The sequence below is a fragment of the Balearica regulorum genome, chromosome 16, assembly GCF_011004875.1.
Source record: "Balearica regulorum gibbericeps isolate bBalReg1 chromosome 16, bBalReg1.pri, whole genome shotgun sequence".
In the NCBI taxonomy this organism is placed as follows: Eukaryota; Metazoa; Chordata; class Aves; order Gruiformes; family Gruidae; genus Balearica; species Balearica regulorum.
In genome coordinates this window covers 6505390-6519677 of record NC_046199.1, presented here as the reverse complement: position 1 = coordinate 6519677, position 14288 = coordinate 6505390, and the positions used below count along the sequence as shown (strand labels likewise).

The window sequence follows — 14288 nt, the reverse complement described above, 5'->3', positions numbered from 1 at the left end:
GTTGCGCTGCGGGTCTTGGGGGCTGTGGGTGAAGCCAGCCAGGCTCTGGGAGGTGCCGTCAGTCCTGGCACAGGGCAGGAGTTGCGTGGCCAGGATCCTCGATTCTTTTCCCAGTGAGGGCAAGAAGCAGCGATGGGCTGCGACTGTGGGACTGTCTCATCCTCCCCTCCTCCCCAGCAGCCTCCTTGTCTCCCTGCCTGAGCACCAGCTTTCCCCTGGGCACACTCTGGTCTCAGCTCCATGCCTCTGTCTCCCTGCCTCTTACCAGTTCAGGAGAGGGAGTTTGGTGCTCCCCATCGTGCAACGGAAGAGCCAAATCCTGGTTCCAAACCCACCTTTGCCCTGGCAAACCCAGGCCTGGCGAGGTGCAGGGTGAGCACCTTCCTCACCTGGGGCATCATGGCATGGAGTGACGATGGCAGCGAGCCCTGCCGCGGCTCACACGCAGCTGCTTGCTCTGGCTCTGAGCGTGGCGGGAGGAAGAGATGTGACCGGCATTGCAAGCAGCCCCTCCAGCCTGCCAGGCTTGCATTTTTGCGACCTGCAATAATTCAGCTGGCCCCAGGCATCGTGACCGCTGGGATGTCATAGGGAAACATACTTGATGCTGAGGGATTGTCTACAGCTTTCAGACTTCTGCAGCCATTTCCCCTCCCTGGGGACAGACACCTGGGGGAGCACAGCCCGCAGATGAAGGGCTCTTTTCCCCTGAGATGCCCCTGGCCGGGTATCAGCAGCCCAGGTCAGTGGTGGGACGTGGGCAGAGCCCCCGCACACAGGCTGCGGCAAACCCTAGTCCTTGGGGAACCCACCCAGCAAGCGGCTTCATTCCTAACGGGGAGAGCTGCTGGCCCAGGGACATGTGTGGTCACCAGGTCCCCTCCAGCCACCCCTGGCAAGGGACATCTGTGCCATTTGCCCAGCTCGCACCAAAGCAGGCTGACCCCGGGGCTCCGGGGCAAAACCCCCTCCGCATCCCTTGCCGACCTGGATTCTCTTCCCTATCCACAGCCATCAGAGAGACCCCAGCGGGGGGGGGGGGGTATGTGTGAATGGTGGAGACACGATTCTGGGAATCTCTCCCCGTAGGTAGCTCATAATAAAAACCCAGGCGCTGCTCGCTTCCCCCCGCCGGCACCGCGCACGGCTCAGCGTGCCTGCGTGCGCGCCTGTGCGCGCGGATGCATCCACCAGCCTATAAATCTCCTAGCAGGGCTCTTTCCAAACTTCAGGACATTCCCCGGGGGAAGAGTTAAGATGCAGCTTTTGCGTCAGATGCTGCGGCGGGCTCTCCGGCGGGGCTAGGCTAAACCTCTCCCCCGCAGCTGCCCCAGCAGGTTGTTTGCAAAGGTCAATCCCACCGGCTGCCGCCGCCGAGCTCAGCTGCTCTTGGCTCAGTCCTCAAGGTATGTAGTCGGGGGAACATCCTCCCCACTGCTCCGGGGAAGGGCTGGCAGGGATGTTAGGAGGTGCATCGGCTGACAGACAAGGAGGCATTTCAGCATTTTCCTTTAAAAAAAAAAAAATATTCTGCTTTTGCGGTGGTTTATTTTTCTTTACCCGAGATGATGAGTCGTTAGGATTTCTCACTGATGCTTGTCAACCTTGCCGTGCGCTTCTTTATCTGTATGACATTTCCATTTGTGCTGGGGATTTACTCAACACACCAAACGCCTGGGAAGTTACAGGGCAGGCGGCTGCGGCGAGTATCTCAGCATGCTCCTAATTAGCCCCTGCCCGGCAGGTACGTGTGGTAAGTGAAAAAATGGGGGAGATTTTGTACCAATTTTGTTGTGTTTTTTTTTTTAAAGAAACAAGAAAATCAATTTCCTAGACATCTCTCTGCTGGTCCTGGGGAATTTACTGTGATAAATAAGGTTATCAAAGAGATTAATTTTAAAAAATTATTTTGAAAAGGAAACAAAGGAGAATTTATTTCCATCTTATTTTGGGAAGTGGTGTTTGTACGTGAACTGCAAACCTGAGCAGTGCCTCTGTTGTTTTCCCTCCTAGATCCACGGGCCAGCAGCGGTGACCAGTGACCCACCTTGTTCTTGCTTAACCCCGTGCAGGAGTGGAAAGCCGCTGGCCGATCCCGCCAGCCAGGCTAGCATGACGGTGCTCCACTTGCACCTGTACCTCACTGCCTTGGGCTTCTGGCTGACACAGCAGTCCAGCTCCTTCCTGCTGCCCAATGCCACCGAAGTCCTGTCCCCCTCCGGGGGCAGAGCCGCGGGCCTGCTCTGGGGCGTGGGGGTCCCCCGGAGCCGTCGGAAGCGATACCTCTCCCCCCGTGACATGAGCACAATTTTGGATTACCATAACCAAGTGCGGGCACAAGTTTCCCCCCCTGCCGCCAACATGGAGTATATGGTGAGTCGGGCTCTGGTAGGGTGGTTTTGGGTCCACAGCTCTTGGCTGCTGTGGTGGGGTTGAGGGGTTCACCTGTAATGTGGGCACCCAACCTGGTAGGGATGGGGCACCCACACATGGGGATGTCAGGGTGCTGCCCCGGATTTGCGGCTGAATGCCTGTCCTGGGAAACATTTCGCATCCCTGGTGCAGGGCAGACCCATACAGCCTCAGCACAGGAGGGATGGAGTCCCAACAGGGTGATGTTTCCACCTGGGGCAGATTTAGGACCCCTGGTCCCACGCCTGGGACATCTGGGAGCTTGCCAGCTGCAGGATGGCAGGATCCGTCCAGCCAAACTGCAGAGGTAGCATGAGGGGAAGGGAGGTGATCACAAGCATGAAAAGCTCAGGTCCCAACCCAAAACCCAGGTGGGAGCCTCTCCCCTAACTGAACCCCAGAGGAACAGTCCTGTCCCAAGATCCAAGGTCCCTCGAGAGCTGGTGTGGGAGTTGTGCCCAGGGATGCCAGCCCCCCTGGGAAAAGAAACATGCAGGACTGAGACGAAGAGGGGCTGTGCAGCCTCACCGTGTCAGGCACCTCTGGATGATGGCCACCCTGGGCAGAGCGTTCCCCAGGTTCCCTCCACCCTGCTTGGAGCTCCTAAGCTCCATCCATAAAGGGAGAAGAAATGGGGAGACACCAAGAGGAGGGATTTCAGCCAGCACAAGGTGGGACCCCTGGGGCAGGAGGTGCCATGTGCGCTCTGCTGCCAGGGAGAGGACTGGTGCTCCAACGGAGTGCCTGGGTGGTCCCTGGATGATGGTTTGGGAGAGACAGGCGGCAGCCCGGCTTGCTGGGTACCAGAGCGGGTCAGATGTGCCCGGGAGCATCCTGTGCCACTTCTTCCTTGGCCTAAATTCCTGCCTTCCCAAATAACTCTCCCAGGCATCTCCCCAAAGCAGCTCAGGATGGGTGAGGAACCTTTAAATAATGCATGAAGGAACCAGCTGTCCTCACCAGTTAGTCTGCAACCGGGGTTGCAGTAGAGGACTGGGGAGAGCTGCGAGCTGCAGCGGCAGCGCAGGGCTGCAGGGTTTCACCCCTGAACTCAGCTCCACCTTCTGCAGAAGGAGTTCATTCCCGGAGGGAGTCACACACACAGGGCTTGCACTGATTCAGGGCATCCGTGCTCTTCCAGGGCAGTGAGCACCCTCCGTGCCCAGGGGCCATGATGGGCAGCTGGGGTGGTTCATCACTCCTGGGCACACTGCCGTGCTTCCTCTGGGCTTTTTCAGCCCAATGTGTGAGTCATGTTTTTTGGACACCCATGGGTGCTCAGAAACCTCCCCGAAGCACAAGGGAGTGGGTTTCTCCTCTTCCCTCCTCTGGGCACCCGAAATCCCTGCCTGCCCTTTTCCTTTCCTCCTGGCCAGGTGTGGGACGAGCGGCTGGCCAGGGCAGCGGAGGCGTGGGCTGCACGCTGCCTGTGGGACCACGGCCCCCCCCAGCTGATGAAATACGTGGGGCAGAACCTCTCCATCCACTCAGGCAGGTGAGTACCCCGCAAGCCGAGCAGGCTCCTGGGGACGCCCTGCACCCCACAATGCTGGAGGAGGAGCAGCAGCCCCTCGGTCGAGGAGCACAGAGGTTTTCAGCTGGGGTTGCAGAGGCTGAGATGCAACCAAGAAGCACATCAAGTTCCCCCTGGGGTGGAGAAGGAGGGTCCAACTCCTGCAGCAGGGTAAATGTGGGAAACCAGAGGTGCCCGCTGCTCATCTGGGGAGCGTGGGATTAATCCCCTTTCTGCTGGGCACACAGACCAGGGGGACGTGGGTCCTGGATCCCCACCATGCAGCTGAGCGCTCAGGTGCCTCCAGCGAGGACCAGGTCTTTCGGCCTCGGGCACAAGTGGACTTGGCCCAAGGATGTCATTGCTCCTGCCCCATCCCACTTCTCTCCCCCATTCCCTCTATGTGGAGCCTTCGTCCCCCTCCTCTCCCTCACCCATGACCTCCAAGGTGGAGGAAGTCCACCTTACGCACAGCACCTTTTGTAGGTACCGCTCCGTCGTGGACATGGTGAAATCGTGGCACCAGGAGAAGCAGCACTACTCCTTCCCCCATCCCCGCGAGTGCAACCCCCGCTGCCCCTCCAAATGCAGCGGCTCTGTCTGCAGCCACTACACACAGGTGAGCACCACAGCCCCCCGCGACCCCCACAGCCCCCCTGCGACCCGGCTGCAAACCGGGGGGCAGCTCACAGCACCTTGGGCTGCTACAGCACCCCGTGCAGAGCGGCCCTTCTCCCAGCAGCAGCTGGGATCCAGGATCGAATCCTGGCAGCTGCCTGCTTCAAACCAGGCAGCAGGGCTGGCAGCAGGCAACGTGCCTGCTCGAGGGGTGCAGGCAGCCGGCAGCAATTCCCTCCCACCCTGGACCCCTGTGGGAATCGGGCTGCTGGCATGGATGTCCCAGGGGCTCACAGCCCGCTGAAGTGCAGCTGGGAACTTCTGGCCAGTTGGCTGGGAGGTTTGTGGGGTTTTTAACCTTTTTTCCCTGCTTTGGCCTTTTTCTCCTTATTACCCCACTGGTACCTCAAAGGTGGTGAAGAGAAAAAAAAGCTCCTTTGTGCTTTTGCTGAGCATGAATCCTCTCCTCTGTGATGGAGCAGCTCTATAGTGCCAGCCGTGCCCGGCTCCCCGGGAACGCAGCCCCTTCACCCCCGGCACATCCACCGTCAGCCTGGCCGGCACAAGGTGGAAAACCTCCCTCTGCTCCCCTGCCCGGTGGCAAAGCTGTGCCAGCCCCTAATTACCTCCTCTGCATGGCTCCAACCTGAGCATCTGCATCCCCGTGCGGTTCATCTGTGGGGATGCTCCAGGTTGCAAATGGGCAAGGTACTTTTTTTTAAGGAAGAAATTCAGCCTGGAGAAGCTTTAGGAGGAACTTCTGGTTCTGTTTCACCTCCCTGTGTACAAAGTAAGCTGCCAGCGATGATTCAGGGTGAGGTTTGGGAACTAATTTGGGTAAGTCGGAGAAGTGACCCAGACGCTGCTGCTCATTTAAGTGAGCTTGGCAAGGCAGCCCCTTGCAGGCAGCAGGGGTTGCAGGCAGAAGAGGGGCAGCAAGAAATCACCCTCTGGTGACACAGCACTGCCTGTGGTGGGCACAGCATCCAGCCTGAGAAATTCGGGCAGGCGGGATGTGATTCACTGGTGGGACAGAGCCCTGCGCTGGGGTCCCAGGGTGACCGGCTGTGGGACGCCTGGGCCGGACGTTTGCCAACAGCGCCTGTTCTCTGTCCCGGTGCAGATGGTGTGGGCGTCCTCCAGCCGCCTGGGCTGCGCCCTCAGCACCTGTGCCAACGTGCAGGTGTGGGGCAGCACGTGGCGGCACGCCATCCTCCTCGTCTGCAACTACGCCATCAAGTAAGTGCATGGAGGGAAGCCCTCCCGTGCTGTCCTCCCACCTCGCTGCCTGCTCCGCTGTTGGCAGCAAGATGATGGTGCTCAGAGGTGATGCTCTCCTCTTTTTTTAGGGGCAACTGGCTGGGAGAAGCGCCGTACAAAGTGGGCCGCCCGTGCTCAGCCTGCCCCCCCACTTATGGTGGGGGCTGCTCCAACAACATGTGCTTCACCGGACTGAAATCCAACCAAGTCAGCTGGTTTTAGGGCTGCAGCCCCGCGAGGAAGCCCCCAGGAATGGGCATGGGGTGAACCAGAATTATTTATAACACTAACCCCCCCAGCAGCCCGGCTGTCCGACCTGCTTCATCCCTAGTGCCGTGTAGGAAACTGCTTTTTTAACACACGTCTCCAGCAGCGCTCGCGTTGTCTGGCTGCTTCCCACTTTGGGGAAAATAGGAATGGTTCAGATCCCTGTTAACTGAAATAGGGACAGTTTGGGGATGCACGGAAGGAGCAGGGCTGGCTGGCATGGTCCCTGCTCCACGGGCTTGGGGGCTTTCCCCACTGACCCCCGCCTGTGCTAAGCAGAGGCTGGTGTAAGCAAATACAAAGATGTTCCCCTCATGGCAAGTGGCTGGAGGAGAAGTGGGGAGCTCCAAGCGTGCCCCCGCTCCTTGGCAGCCCCTCCAGCCACAAGCCCCTCAATAAAGCAGCCTGGAGACCCCCATGCTCGTGTCCGTCCTCCCTCACTTGCAGCCTGGAGCCTCGGGGTAACACGGAGCTGGGAGCCTCTGCTCTGGGTTTGGGGGTAAACGGCGAAGGGGTGCCAAAGCCCTTGGCGTGGGCCACCTCTGCGGGAGATGCCCAGGCGCTTTGCTCCATCGTGTGGGAGAAGCCAGCACTGCTGGGACACCTGGTGATGATGATGCTGGAAAGACACGAGCTCCCCATCCCACCCAGGCTGCCCCACGTCGCCCCACTGTCCTGCCTCACCCCCAGTGCTACTGAGCACCCCAGTATCCACATCCTCTCCCCCTCTAAGACCTCACCACTCAGAAAACTCAGGGGTCCCCAAATTCCCAGGCCTTGGGTATGAGCCCCCAGCTGCAGTCCTGTGCTGAAGCCCAGCGTGTCCCGACAGCCCCCTGCCTGCTCCCTCCCCCCTGCAATGCACGATCCCTTGGAATGTGCTTTCCATCCAGAGAAGCAGATGTCCCTAATTTTGTCCCCTTGGGGCTTCAGGGTTTCGATAGCTGGGGTGCTGGGGGGGTTCTGGGACTGGCAGGGACCCCTCGGTGCCTCCTCCAGCCTGGTGCCTTCCCAAGATGTACGGGAGGCCTTGTGCTGCTGGCTGATCATTTTTTCAGCTCCGGCTCTGGATTCCCCATATATTTGGTGTCACCTCAACATCACCTCTTGCACGTGGCCCTGCTCGCCTCAGTGCAGCACCCCGGGAGCAGGGGCTGCTCCTGCCACGGAGCCGCCAGCGGCACAGGGCTCTAGCCCAAGGCTGGGGACCGCATCTGCACGCCCTGGACCATGAGGTCCCCAGGGCTCCTCCTGGGTGCTGCAGTCCAGGAGGCAGCACAGATGTCCACGAGCGGCTGCGGCACCTCACAAGTCCCCCCGATTTGCGGAGCAGAGGGAGACATGGAGGAGCTGCAACTCCCCTGTGCCCCGGCCCTGCGCTCAGGGTACCACCCTGCGTCCCATCGCCGCATCCCCGCTGCTGCCCATCCCCAAGTGACCCCTCCAGTTTTGCACCGAGGGGACAAGCCCTGACCCACGGCTGGGGCATTTCGCCCCTTGTGCCTCGGCCAGGCTCTGCTCTGCTCGTGCCAGCGTGTGCCAGCCCCCGCGGCACGTCCCCCGGCCCCCGGCCCCCCACGCAGTGTTTGCCCCTTGCCCGCAGGCAGCCGTGGTCTTCCCATCGCGGATGGGTGGAGGCACAAAAACCAGCACCACCCGGAGCACTGCGGAGCCGGAGCCGGTACTGCCCGGTACCCCCCGCGGCTGGGGGTGAACCCCAGCCCAGCGGCTGCCCCAGCCTTGACACCGGGTGGAAATGAGAGCCCCAAAAGTGTCCAGTAAAAGCCATGTTTGAGTTTCTAGCTTGGCAGCAGTTACTATAGCTACAGCAACGGCACCTTGCAGATTGGTTTCCATAAGAGCTTGGTTACTATTTAACATCTCCACCCACATTAGCCCTGATTAAGCGAATCAATAAGATAACAGGAGAGGCAGGTTTCCTTGCCCTGCCTCTCCGCGCTCCCTCCTACCTTCACCTAGTTCCTTAGTGAAAGACATTTTTATTTATTTATTTAGATTTCTTTTTTATTCCTCCACTTCCTCTGGTTTTTCACCCCAAGTCCCCATAGCAGTAGCCGGCGAGACATGGTCAATGTAAGCACCCAGCTAAGCGCTAAGATGGAGGCTCCATATGGTGAGTACAGCGTTTCCATCGCCCGCGCTGCCGCCCCGGCGTCGCTCACGGGAAGCGGGGCTGGGAGCGGGCAGCAGCCCCCGGTCCTGCACCCCGGCTCCGCCGCGCTGCCCGGCCCCCGCCGGCTCAGGCACCTGCAAAGGCTGGAGACGGAGGCAGAAAAAGGGTCCCCGATTAATTTTTATATCATATAAATACATATAAATGTATTTTCTCTCTTTCACTCTGCTTGGCTCGAAGAAGGAGGCACGTGCCCGAGGGAGCAGAGCTGTCCGACCTGCTGGCAGAGGGGCTGCTGCAGGGCTCGCAGCACAAGTGGAAGCAGTTTAGGAAGGAGGTGACGTCCTGCCTTAGGACGCGCAGCCAGCCCCGACGCCAAGGCTGCGGGCGGCCCGTGGCACGCCCGGGCTGCGGGAACGGGCACAGCAGGCACCCGCCAGCGCTGCCACTCTCGCCGAGGGCCGGGGCCCGGCTGGTTTCCCAGCAGGGAGTGTGGTGCGCGGACGAATGGCAGCCTGCAGGCTCTGCGGTGCGGAGCATCGGGGGGCACCCCCGGCCGCAGGGAGATGATGTCCGCCAGGCCTGCGCCCGTGCTCCCTGCGTGGCACAGCAGGTACCAGCCCCGGGGCAGCCCCGCGCTGCAGCTCTCCTCGGCCGTGCCAGGTGCCAACTGCCAACAAACACACATGGGCACCGGGGGACGGGTCCCCTGCCCGGGCTGTCGTCAGCCTGCCGTTATCCTTGGGACGAGTCCAACCATGCCCGTGCTGCAGCTTTCCCGCACGGCGAGGGGCTGGCACTGCTTCAGCCCCCTGTGATCTGGGAACCCCAGTTCCTTGGGCATGGCCGGGGTGCGGAGTGAGGCTCCAGCAGACGAGGTTTCACAGTTACAGGGTTCTCCACTACTTCCTCTGGCTCTCCATCACACTCCATGGCTTTCCATCACTTCCTTTTAGCTCTCCATCACTTCCTCTGTCTCTCCATCACTCTCCATCACATCCCATGGCTCTCCATCATGCTACCTTGGCTCTCCTCGCTGTATTTTTCACATCCTGCTCCTCTTCTCCTTTACCACACCCCACTCATGCACATACACGGCCCCACCAGCCCATGCTCCAGCCTCCACGTGTGCTGCAGCCAGGTCCCAGGAGGACTTGTGCGGTTCCCAGGCCACCTCCTCATGCTTTGCTCAAGGTCCCGTTCTGGGTGGTGGCTTCTCTTGCTCCATGTCTCCACCTCCAGCCCTAACCTGCCCCTGTGCTGGGCATGCCCACTGCGAGGCCCCGTCCCTCCTTGCCCCAGCCTCCAGCATTTCTCTACTCTCCAGACCCAATTCAATATTGTCTCGCATGGCCTCATGGTGAGCCATGGTGGGATGTGCGGCTTATCGACTTTTTGGTGGGTCCACGTCCCATTGCAATGGAAACATGTAGGAATTGTATAGGGTCTGCAATAGTGTTGCTGGGCCAAGCTGGAGCAGTCAAGCAGTTATGAACTGCTGAGTTTTAGCCTGTTTTTGTCGGGTCGCTCATTTGTACGTGCCGGGCCTGCAGGAGCCAGGTCTCTAGAGGAGTTCCCATCACCTGCGGCTCTGAGCCAGCAGCGGGACAGGGCCTCGCATGAGGCTGGACTCAGAAAAATGCCGAGTTTTTGGTCTGTTCAGTGCAGGTTGTGGTTTTGTGTCCAGATGCTGCTGCTTGGAAAATGTGCAAGATGCTGCATGACAAAGTCTGCTTGTAAGCGGATAAAACGAAGGTTTGATGCCTCTGAGATGTACAGAGGGTCAGATCCTGGAGCGAGGGCACCTCTGTGGGCTGGCCCGGCAGAAGCGGGTGCTGAGCATCTTCCAGGCTGAAGCCCCGAGTGAGTCGCTGTGCAGGAAGGGACACTGGTCCCTCTGCTGCTGGTGGGGAGATGGCTCCTGACCCACCGAGCTGAGCTCACAGCGACTGCCTTGTGCCTCATTTGCAGGAGAAGAGACTCAAGTGATGTCCCGTCAGCCTGGGAGACACAGCAGTGCGGGGTGGCTGGGTCTGGGTGCCCCCAAACCCAGGGTGCCTGTGTCCTGCTTTGCCCCGGGGTGTAAAACCAGCCACATTTCTGCAGCGAGCAACAGGCTTTGCCTGACAGATGCAACCCAAGGAGCTGAACAAGCTCTTTAATCACTTATGATTTAGTTCTTCTGCTCACTTGTAGCTGGCTCTAACGTGAGCAGCAGCTTGCCAGTCCCGGCACATCGGTGACCTTAAACACAGGCAGGCAAATCTTTCCGCTGTTAATTTTCTCCTGTTTTGTTTTGTTTTTTTAAATCCTGATTTTCTCACAGGGTGGCTGGGGAAGAATCGCTGCACATCCCACCTGCGGCCGCTCTCCCCATCTGGTCCCGTGGCCAAACAAAGGCACGCTCCGGCCAGCACTCGTTGCCTGCGAGCCTGCCACGGGGCCAGGCTGCCGAGCCTGGGGCCTTGCAAGGGGGAGAGAAAAAAATAATAAGAATAAAAAAGCGAGACGGGCCTCCCAGACCAAAGCAAGTGGAAACTCAGAGTGTTGGCAGAAGGAAGGGAGTCCTCATAAATAAAACGGATGAAAAAGTTATCCAAATAGAGGCGAGGAAGGGCTGGAGGGGATGGGGGACCGGGCAGCGCCTGGCTTCCCCGGGAGCCTGCAGCACCGCGGGGCTGGGGCTGGGCTGGGCTGGGCTGGGCAGCAGGTCGGGCACAGCAGCTGGGATGCACCGTGGGGCGGATGCAAAGTGGTGGCTGAACCCTTCCCAGGGTCACCGGGAAGTTTATTCCTGCAAAGCCCTGGGGGTGTTCCAGGCAGCGGTGTCGGTGCTGAGCCCCAGCCGTGCCCACCAGCACTGCCCTCATGGCTGGATGGCTCCCGGCCCGTGGCAGGACGGGCCAGCCCAGCTGGCATCGCACTGGCATCGCCGGGGCTCAGCCGGCAGATACACACCAGGGTCTACCAGACGAGCCTTCAGCCTCGGCGGGGTGATGCGGTTACTGTCAGAGTTTCCTTTGATGGATGGAAAGATCGGCTTCCAGTCCCTGTAGTTTGTGTAAAGGACTTGGAGGACACCTTGCCAGGCAGTGAAAAAAAGTGTCCTGTCCCCAGCACCCTGCATGGGTCCCTGGGTGAGAAGGGGGCGATGCTGCAGCTCCCGGGAGCTGTGGGGCTGGGGTACACCTTCAGCATCCTCACCACCACCTGCTGAGGGGGGGCTGTGAGCTGGAACGCGCTCCTCCGGGCATGCTGGTGCTAAATCCCTGGGGGAGGCTGCAAAAGGGTGTGCGAGAGGGTAGGGGATGGAGGGGGGGTGAGGGGACGGTCCCCTCCCAGCCAGCGAGGAGGCGACGAGCCCCTGGCTCCACCTTTATCCTCCCGATGAGACCTGGGGACAACCCAGGCAATTGCCCTCAATCCCAGCACAGGCAGCACCGCTCCCTCTTATTTTGGGAGCAGCTCTCGGAGCTGGGGATCCCTGGGGTCGGTGATTACAGCAGGGACCGGCGCACGATCGGGGCCAGCCCTGTAAAGCAGCTTTGGAAATTAGCTGAAAAATGTGAGACATCAGAGCTGCTCAGGCATTTTGGTCAGATGTGGTGAATAGTTTCAGCTGAAGAACATAAGAGGAGGTAGAATTTCTGAGTATTTTTACTTTTCACTGTGAAGCAATTATTTTTCATTGCCAAATAGATCTAATTTTTTAAAGGTTTCCCCTAGATATGACCCAAACTGAGCTTTTTCCTCTTGATTTCTCATGTCAGCTGCTATTTAATATCTCTGTTTACTCCTTGTGCTCTGTGTCCATGGCGTGGAGACTGTTGGGGACCGACGGGCGTTAGGACACCCGGCACAGCCCCCACCATAACACTGGTACTGGCAGGGTCAGCACTTACCGGGGCAAGAAACGGCTGAGCAGGGTCTTGCTGGACCCAGGAATAAGCGCCGGTATTTAGATAGGATGCAAAAGGGACAATCACTGCTTTAGCCGCCTTGGTCCGATCCTGAGTGCTGTTTGCTGGTGCTCGGTGGAGGTTTCCTTGGGGGAGAGCCAAGGGGGGCTGCAGGGATGCTGCTCAGTGTCGCGGGGCGGCTGCACCTGCCCGCAGGGCTGCGACTTCCACCGCGCCGGGGCAGCCGCCTCACCCCGACTGCTTATCAGGCCAGCAGCACACCCTCGTCTTCGGCTTCGCTTGAAAACACGATGGTATTTTTATAAGGGGGAGTGAGCCCAGAGCGCTGCTATCAGCGGGCAATGAACTCCAGCTCTGGGAGAAGAGCGGCACAAGGCTGGGGAAGGTTTGAGGAGTGTCTGCGAGCTATTCCGAGCTCTCTGCAGGGCAGGTATAGGTCTGCGAGTCACCCTTAGCAGGAACACGATCGGTTAGTCTTCTGCTGACATTTCTGAAATGGCATTAAAGAACTATTTTATTTAAAGTGAGTGCAAAGGGGTGGTGAGTGGTGGTGGTGGTTCTGCAGACAGCAAGGTCTGGCCAATTTTCCTTTAAATACAGCAATATTTGCAGCAGGACTGGGGCCAGCAGCGGGGGACAGGGCAGCTCACAGGGCAGAGCCAAGGGGCACGTTGGGCAGGGGGGGCTCCTGCAAGTGTCTCTGCTGGCGGGCTCGGGGTTAGAATAGGGCAAAGACTGCAAAAAAAAAAATCCATGACTGTTTGTGTTCAGGCTCCTTCTCTGTTTGCTTTCCTCAAATATTCACGCAAACAAGGTTCCTGGCAGAAATATTTGTGGAAACAGCAAATGTTGCAGAATTTTCATGGAAGGCAAATTTCAAGGTAGTGGCTGTATAGTGAAGCCAGGGCTGACAGGTCTGCTCACCTGCGCTGGGCAGAGGCACCACATTCCCACCGGGACCTCCAAGCTAAGCTGGGTCCCAGAAACAATTACTCCCAGGAATGGCTCATGTCCAAGCTTCAGCCTGAGCATCAACAGAAATTACCCAGCAAATCTGCTCAGGAAATACATGCCTCAAAAAATAACAGTGGGCTCTGGATGATGCACCAAGGTGTGAGAGGAGCAGTTCCATGCAGAGTGAGCGGATGTGCAAAGGCACCAGCATCTCAGGAGCAGACGGATCTCAGCTCCAAAAAGCCGGGGTTCTGCATGGCTGGACCAGGCTTTCTATCCCAAAATGCTGCAGCCACCAGAGGGACTCTGGCCACGTCCCCACGGTTCCAGGAGCCCCAGTGCCAAGGGGCAGATGGGGACCACCACCATGGGCTCAAACCTTCCGAGCCCCCAGCACCAAGGTGTTCCTGTGAGCTCAGCTGGTGCTGGCATCTCCCGGTGGGAAGGGGGCTGGAGGTGGAGAACAGGAATACTGCAGGCCTCCTGCCATGGGTCACCATGCATGGGCCATCCCCTCTGTGGTGATGCTCTGGGAGCTCTAACACCTTCTCCCTCTCTGGACAGCCAAGCTGGTTTGACATCCTGATTTTCATCACAGCCCTACAGATCTCTCACCTTGCTCATCCCGCCCCAGGCTGCCCATGGCAGCACTTTCCCCATGGCATTGCCCGTCCACCCTAAAACTCCTCTATCAGGATGGGTGGCACAGCTCCTGCCACTGAGCGTGGGGCACCCGAACCCACCAATGTGGGACCAGTAGGCACCTTTCACCTGCCTCCGCACCAGAAACCTGTACCAGCCATGGGTGTGTGCAAGATTTTACAGGCGATAACCCCTGGGAAAGTGGGAAACACAGGGAGAGCCATACACTCAGCTTCCTGGCATGGCCCAACGCTCTGGTTAGGAGAGCCAATGTCAACAGACAGACCTGAAGGAAGGAGCAAAACCAAATACATGGGCACTTCTCAGAACAAGAGCCGTAAAACCTGCGCAAACCTGAACAAGTGGCACAACACTCTTTTATACGGTCAGAATCAATAGTCAAGCCCACTCGACGTGTTTGCTGACACATAAATGACAGCCACCGCACCACGTTTATGGCCCAGCGTCATTCATGGAGGCTGCAGAGCCCGGCTCCTCCTGACACTCTTGGCCACTTCTCTCCCCTTCTGCTCCCAAGGGATGCTCGTCATTTTGCTGCATGGTCCCT

General features: G+C 58.9%; 2 protein-coding genes across 2 annotated transcripts in view; both read left to right on the top strand.

Annotated features, from left to right (window-relative positions):
- Nucleotides 1-1193: 1193 nt before the first annotated feature.
- R3HDML (R3H domain containing like) lies at nt 1194-6480 on the top strand. Its single transcript, XM_075768521.1, has 6 exons — nt 1194-1406; nt 2014-2373; nt 3789-3907; nt 4412-4544; nt 5667-5782; nt 5893-6480. Exons 2-6 carry the CDS (start codon nt 2113-2115, stop codon nt 6023-6025), a joined length of 762 nt encoding a protein of 253 aa, XP_075624636.1. The 5' UTR covers nt 1194-1406; nt 2014-2112; the 3' UTR covers nt 6026-6480.
- A 1547-nt stretch (nt 6481-8027) lies between these two features.
- HNF4A (hepatocyte nuclear factor 4 alpha) overlaps nt 8028-14288 on the top strand; it is a 37342-nt gene continuing 31081 nt past the window's right edge. Inside the window, exon 1 of the mRNA XM_075768607.1 lies at nt 8028-8204. Within this exon, the coding sequence (XP_075624722.1) occupies nt 8156-8204 (49 nt within the window). The 5' untranslated portion in view covers nt 8028-8155. The remainder of the gene's footprint in view (nt 8205-14288) is intronic.

What these genes read in the sequence shown, in the direction of transcription:
- R3HDML (XM_075768521.1), top strand. Translation starts at nt 2,113, where the DNA reads ATGACGGTGCTCCACTTGCACCTGTACCTCACTGCCTTGGGCTTCTGG. An exon ending in CTCTCCATCCACTCAGGCAG is followed by an intron (nt 3,908 to 4,411) that starts GTGAGTACCCCG and finishes CACCTTTTGTAG; the next exon opens with GTACCGCTCCGTCGTGGACA. An exon ending in GTCTGCAACTACGCCATCAA is followed by an intron (nt 5,783 to 5,892) that starts GTAAGTGCATGG and finishes CTCTTTTTTTAG; the next exon opens with GGGCAACTGGCTGGGAGAAG.